This window comes from Sinocyclocheilus grahami, unplaced genomic scaffold (assembly GCF_001515645.1).
Source record: "Sinocyclocheilus grahami isolate Dianchi unplaced genomic scaffold, SAMN03320097.WGS_v1.1 scaffold240.1, whole genome shotgun sequence".
NCBI classification, from domain to species: Eukaryota; Metazoa; Chordata; class Actinopteri; order Cypriniformes; family Cyprinidae; genus Sinocyclocheilus; species Sinocyclocheilus grahami.
This window is the reverse complement of record NW_015505419.1, coordinates 1,355,065-1,362,435: the sequence shown is the minus strand read 5'-3', so window position 1 is coordinate 1,362,435 and position 7,371 is coordinate 1,355,065. Positions and strand designations below refer to the sequence as shown.

Sequence of the window (7,371 nt, the reverse complement as noted above, 5' to 3'; positions counted from 1 at the left end):
TGTGACGACCCCGGGCTGGACTCCGCTTCGTCCAGGGCGAAAGCTGATCCGGCGTATTTCCTCAGCGACCAGCATGGATCAGCTCCAGGCATGACGAATCGATATCGTCCTCTTTTGGATGGCCAAACAAAGTAGTTTCACTTTCACAACGAAACACACAGTGCCTTCACGACATGGCGACAGCGGCAACAACAATACTACAGCGAGAATAAAAGTTACGCCTTTTTTCTTTGCGTGAACATTTGGGCGGCGTTATGCAAATCTTCCCACATAGTGACGTAGACATGTGGGGGCGTGTTAGAACGAGCCGTTTTAGGTAGGTGTGGCTGACTCTTAACTTTTATAAAGAATATCTCTTTGGATTTGAGACTTTAGTCTTTGCAACTTTACAGATCTTCTTTAAGCACCAAGAGCTTGTAACACTCAAAAGAGAAAGGAAAAATTGAAATCACATCATAAACAAATCACCCTTTAAACAAAACAAAGCACCTTCCTAGACTACATTAAATTCAGAGTTTTTGTTGTGCTGTCACTTGATGTTAAAAAAACTGGATCTTGATGGAAAACCAATTGAGAACTACTTCTTTAAAGCACTGCACGAAATTTTTTATTTTTTTGAAACGATACCATTCTGACTGTATTATGGACAAAAACATTTTTTGTGATAAAATCACTGATGAACTGAAAGTAATACAGACCAGGGATATTTTAAGTTGGTATTCATGAAATAATTAGTCAAAAATACATTTTTATGTACAGATTCCTTCAGTATAGATTCAGTTGTTTGCACTTAGAAAGTTTGGGGTCAGTTGAAAAATGAATATTTTTATTCAGCAAGGACACATTTTATTGACCAAAAGTGACCGTAAAGACATTTGTAATGTTCTGAAATATTTCTGTTTAAACCAATTGAGAACTACTTCTTTAAAGCACTGCACGAAATTTTTTATTTTTTTGAAACGATACCATTCTGACTGTATTATGGACAAAAACATTTTTTGTGATAAAATCACTGATGAACTGAAAGTAATACAGACCAGGGATATTTTAAGTTGGTATTCATGAAATAATTAGTCAAAAATACATTTTTATGTACAGATTCTTCAGTATAGATTCAGTTGTTTGCACTTAGAAAGTTTGGGGTCAGTTGAAAAATTAATATTTTTATTCAGCAAGGACACATTTTATTGACCAAAAGTGACAGTAAAGACATTTGTAATGTTCTGAAATATTTCTGTTTCGAATAAATGCTGTTCTTTTGACATTTCAATTCAAAGTACCCTGAAAAAATGCGTCATGGCTTCCACAAAAATATTAAGCAGCACAACTGTTTTCAACATTGATAATAAGAAATGTTTTTTTTTTAGCAGCGAACCAGCATATTAGAATGATAGAAGGACCATATGTGGACCACAAAACCAGTCATAAGGGTCAATTTTTTAAAATTGAGATTTATACATCATCTGAAAGCTGAATAAATAAGCTTTTTCATTGATGTATGGTTTGTTAGGATAGGACAATATTTGTCCGAGATACAACTATTTGAAAATCTGGAATCTGAGGGTGCAAAAAAATCAAAATATTGAGAAAATCGCCTTTAAAGTTGTCCAAATTAAGTCCTTAGCAATGCATATTACTAATCAAAAATTAAGTTTTAATATATTTACAGTAGGAAATTTACGAAATATCTTCATGGAACATGATCTTTACTTAATATCCTAATTATTTTTGGCATAAAAGAAAAATCAATAATTTTGACCCCGTACAATGTATTTTTGGCTATTGCTACAAATATACCCCAGCGACTTAAGACTGGTTTTGTGCTCCAGGGTCACATATTAGAATGATTTCTGAAGGACCATGTTCTGCTATCAAGGACAAGTCAATATTCTGTAAATAATTAAGCATAAATCATTGGTTATGTGAAGAATCCTAGACTGTAGATTCTGTTGTTTACAATGTTCTGTTTTTGATTGAGGGATTAAATCATATTTTGTTTTTCACACAGGAAAGATGAAGCTCTACCAGAGGGTGTGACTGTGGAAGGAGGCACGCTGCGCTTTTCCAGGCCCCTGAGCTTGACAGATCAAGGAGTTTATGTCTGCACCACCACCAATGAGGTGGGATCTGGAAAAGCTGAGATTCAAATAAATATATCAGGTGTGTATCCCACTGGAAACCATTCACTCATGTTAAAGTGCAGTGCACAGTGCTGTCATCTAGTGAAAATAATATGCAAATGCATATCTCATAATCCATCAAACTGAAAGAATAATTCATCCAAAAATGAAGATTCTGTCACCATTTACTCACCCTCACGTCGTTCCAAACCTGCATGATATTTTTTTCTATCTGTGGAATGTAAAAGGAGATGTTAGACAGAATGTACAACCTTTTCCATAAAGTCATTCTCTAAAAGAACAAAAACACAAAAGCACCATAAAGAAGTCTGACTCATTCACACAAATGATGACAGGACTCTTGTAATTGAATACAATTGTAATTGAATGCTTTGTTGCATGTTTCTTTCAGAGTCGTCTCCGAGAAACACATCAGTGAACTACTTGATGATGATTATTATTGCTGGTGTTGCTGCAGTGATTGTTCTCACTCTTATCATAGTGATCATTTCAGTAAACCGCTACTATAAGCGCAAAAATCAACAACTGGCTATAGAGCTGGTTGAAAAAAAGTAAGAAAATTTGTCTTTCTTTCTGAACATAGAATAATTTACATGACTGGTCTGATTTTGAGAATTTGTGTACTGCACACCTGTACTTCAGTCTGTGTCTGTCTCACCCTCTTTGTAAGGGAGGAAATCAGCACTCTATCAAGACAAGCCTCAATTAGGAGAGTCAACTCAGGAAGCACAGACAACAGATACTCGGTGAAAATACATATATACACATAAAAAATGTTTATTGATAATGCAAGGTTTTGGGTCAGTAGGATTTTTTAAATGTGTTTTAAAGACATCTGTCTTAACACCAAGGCTGTATTTATTTGATCAAAAATGCAGTAAAAACAGTAATATTGAGAAATATTTTGGAAGTTTAATATAAGTGTTTTTTATTTGAATATGTTTTCAAATTTAATTTATTCCTTGATGGCAAAGCTGAATTTTCAGCATCATTACTCCAGTCTTCAGTGTCACATGATCCTTCAGAAATCATTCCGATATGCTGATTTGCTGCTCAAGAAACATTTCTCATTCTAATCAACGTTGAAAATAGATTTGCTGCTTAATATTTTTGTGGAAACTGTGATAATTTTTTCAGGATTCTTTGATGAATATAAAAGCATTTATTTGATATAGAATTTTCTTGTAACATTATAAATGTCTTTACGGTCTGACTAAAAGTATTACTTAAAAACAAAAAATTTTACTGATGCCAAATGGTATGGTAGTGAATGATATGTATGAGTATATACTGAATATATACTGTTTTATCATTTCAAACGTTATAATCTTCCTTTTATTAAATGTTTTATTTCACAATTTTAGTGTTTTATTTTTTTATTAACTTTTTTTTATTTACTGCTTGTACCTTGTATCTTGGTAACTGACAATCATAATTATTTTTTACATATGGCTTAAAGAATGTATCACGGATTCCACAAAAAATATTAAGCAACTGTTTTTAACACAATATTAATAATAGAAAATGTATCTTGATTGATAAATCAGTATATTAGAATGATTTCTGAAGGATCATGTGACACTGAAAAATAAAGTAATGTCTGCTGAAATTTCAGCTTTGCCATCACATGAATAAATTATATATATATTTTTTAAATATAGTTATTTTTTATTGTAATAATATTTCACAGTATTACTATTTTTACTGTATTTTTCAAATCAAATACGAGCAGCCATGGTGAGAATTTGGAGTTTCTTTCAACCCCAAAACCCTTATAGTCAACAAGGCAATAGTGAATGAAGTGAGAAAATAGCATTGATAATTGTAAAACTGTTGTAATATCCACCCACCATTTATTACTAAAAACTTTCATGATTTGTTAATTTTATGTTAGATATCAGTTTATCTAAAATGTGCCTTTATTTCTTTAAAATTAGTAGGAGAACATCAAAATGTACCCTAATTTTATGACACCTTTTCTACTGTTTTACCCCAAATTCCATGCAAATACTTTAATAAAAACATTTTTTTTTATTAGTCAATAGCGTGCCGTATTCTAATGTTTTACCCCGAATTTATGATCTGATACCTAAAGCTAGTACTTAAAGCTTTAATAACTCTCAACGGTTTAGTAATGCTAACACAGTTTAAAGGAACACGCCACTATTTTTGAAAATAGGCTCATTTTCCAACTCCCCTGGAGTTAAACAGTTGAGTTTTACCGTTTTCAAATCCATTCAGCCGATCTCCGGGTCTGGCGGTAGCACTTTTAGCTGTAGCTTAGCATAGATCATTGAATCTGATTAGACCGTTAGCATCTCGCTCAAAAATGACCAAAGAGTTTCGATATTACCTAGCTGGGGACTATTTTCAGGCGCTGTGTAATAATTGCAACTTGTACATTTTCTTAGTACACGATGTAACTACAGAAGAGTCAAGTTTTAAATAGGAAAAATATATTTTGAAAAAACACTTTGGTCATTTTTGAGCGAGATGCTAACGATCTAATCAGATTCAATGATCTATGCTAAGCTACAGCTAAAAGTGCTACCGCCAGACCCGGAGATCGGCTGAATGGATTCAAAAATGGTAAAACCCAACTGTTTAACTCTAGGGGAGTTGGAAAATGAGCCTATTTTCAAAAAATAGTGGCGTGTTCCTTTAACATATGCTGTATCAAATAATTGTGCATGTAAAATGCTCATAATCACATGTTTACACTTATGCGATACAGGAAACCCAACTTCTCCCTCCTCTCCACCCCTCTTCTTATTCAATGGAACAGGCTGTTGAAATTGTGCGGTCTCGGAACGGCAGCGCCATTCTCCCAGCAGAGGGGAGGCCGCAGTCAGGAGGAAGCAGCAGAGGGGGCAGCAGGGGGCATAATTCGCCCTTAGTATCCATGTACCCGACTCTTACGGATGAGGAAGAGGAAGATTCTGTGAGCCCTACGGATTCAGGAGTCCACAGAGGTTTAATGGAGCCTGATGGATTTGAGAACGGTGGCAGCGAGACGGCGAGTTCTCAGATATCTGAGGCGCTATCCAGTCATTTTGAGCGCGCTAACGGCACGCTATGGCCCAAGTCAAAACCCAATAACATCCTGCTCCCGGCCAACACAACCCTTTTCCTTCCACCGCATACCCCAACTATCCACAAAGCTCAGATCGTTTAGAGTGTTTGTATGGAAACGTCCGTATAAACACAGTTGATATTACAACCGAAGGATGTGTTCCTCTGTAATTTCACTCGACCCAAAAATGCTGTGTCTGGACAACCAACCCAAAAATTGATCTTTTGTATGAATTTTTATATGACTACATTCTCAAGGTGGCAAAAACATGGACCGAATGACTATCAGGCCATAATCTAAACTCAAACCTGCAAAACAATACCAGCATTACTTAAACAGTTCCTCAAATAATTGTGTAATCCGGAACTGGGACGCTTGAGTATTATGGGTCACAACATGTGTTTCACGTGCAGATTAACTGGAATCCGCCAAAGTTGAGCAGCAATGGAGTTAAGATCTTTTATTATTGTTATTGCAACCTAAGGCTTCACTTGAATTGCTGTTGAGGGAGAAAATACTACATGAACTGTTTTCTGGTCAGTTAATCCTTCACTGTGATTTTTTGACCTTGATGTCTGTAATCCAGAGATGTAAAAATGGTGTTTCGATATATATATTTTTGAATATATGTGTGTATTTTGTATTTTGACTGGAAACTACCCACTGCATGAATAGTATTATGAAGTATTGCATTACCTTGTTTTGAAAATGGCTCCTGCATGTTCACCGAATGTCATTGTAGGAGTGACTGTCATTGTTTACAGCATATATACTTCATTATGTACTAGTGCTTTAAATGTATTTCGTTTTAATAAGTGGGCAGTGTTACCGCAAGCTCCTGAGATACTCTTGTGAACTTTCTATCTATCAAAATATAAAGCCATGGGTCCTGATGGTAACTTTGGCGTATTCAATTCACTGCAGTGTATGAGGGTTATTAAATCAACCCTAATTATACTGCATATGTATCTATGTTAGATGAATTTCAGAAAACACAATGTTAAATCAGGACTTCATTATTGTTCTGAGCTTTTCAGCCTAAATTTAAACCATATCAACCATAATTAACACCAAAATGCTACAATAAAACTGGGGGTACTGTGATATTAACCACCATTGTCAAAAAAAGAATGAATGGATGGAAAATTTATAATAATTTATTATGTTTCACAATATTAACCATAAGTTCAATAACAACTTTATTAACGATGGTATTTTGGTGTAAGCTATTACCTTGGGACATTTTTGTAAACTGTCCCCCACCGTGCTTGGCTGCTGTAGCAGGAATACTGTGATATTAACCACCATTGTCAAAAAAAGAATGAATGGATGGAAAATTATAATAATTTATTATGTTTCACAATATTAACCATAAGTTCAATAACAACTTTATTAACGATGGTATTTTGGTGTAAGCTATTACCTTGGTACATTTTTGTAAACTGTCCCCCACCGTGCTTGGCTGCTGTAGCAGGAAATGCATGCAACCACATGTGACGACCCCAGGCTGGACTCCGCTTCGTCCACGGTGAAAGTTGATGTATTTCCTCAGCGACCAGCACGGATCAGATCCAGGGCATGACGAAGCAGATATCTTTTGGAAGACCAAACAAAGTAGTTTCACTTTCACAACGAAACACAGCGTCTTCAGGACATGGTGGCGGCAACAACAATACTACAGCGAGAATAAAAGTTACGCCTTCTTTCTTTGCGTACACATTTAGGTGGCGTTATGCAAATATTCCCACATCGTGACGTAGATATGTGGGGGCGTGTTAGAACGAGGCGTTTTAGGTAGGCGTGGCTGACTCTTAACTTTTATAAAGAATATCTCTGGATTTGAGACTTTAGTCTTTGCAACTTTACAGATCTTCTTTAAGCACCAAGAGCTTGTAACACTCCAAAGAGAAAGGAAAACTTGAAATCGCATTATATGACCCCTTTAAGAATCATTTTAGGAAGGTTTGGTTTGACTTTTATTTTGAATTTCAACCTGTCTTTCAGTCCTTTTTACGCCACTGTCATTCTGCATAGAACTGCCTTGCAATTAAAGTAGCCTACTCAAATGTACTAAAACGGTCTCTAAACGGGTAAGAAATGATACCTTGGAAATTATTTGTTTTGTATTAAAATACCTTTTTGTTAGCAGGTTCCCTC

At 35.3% G+C, this 7,371-nt stretch overlaps 1 protein-coding gene across 1 annotated transcript in view; it reads left to right on the top strand.

Moving 5' to 3' along the window:
* Positions 1-6,342, top strand: part of LOC107597911 (nectin-4-like) — a 17,179-nt gene extending 10,837 nt beyond the window's left edge. The window contains exons 6-9 of the mRNA XM_016289115.1: positions 2,009-2,160; positions 2,533-2,692; positions 2,812-2,896; positions 4,864-6,342. Of these exons, the coding sequence (XP_016144601.1) occupies positions 2,009-2,160; positions 2,533-2,692; positions 2,812-2,896; positions 4,864-5,316 (850 nt within the window). The 3' untranslated portion in view covers positions 5,317-6,342. The remainder of the gene's footprint in view (positions 1-2,008; positions 2,161-2,532; positions 2,693-2,811; positions 2,897-4,863) is intronic.
* The last annotated feature ends 1,029 nt before the right edge of the window (positions 6,343-7,371 follow it).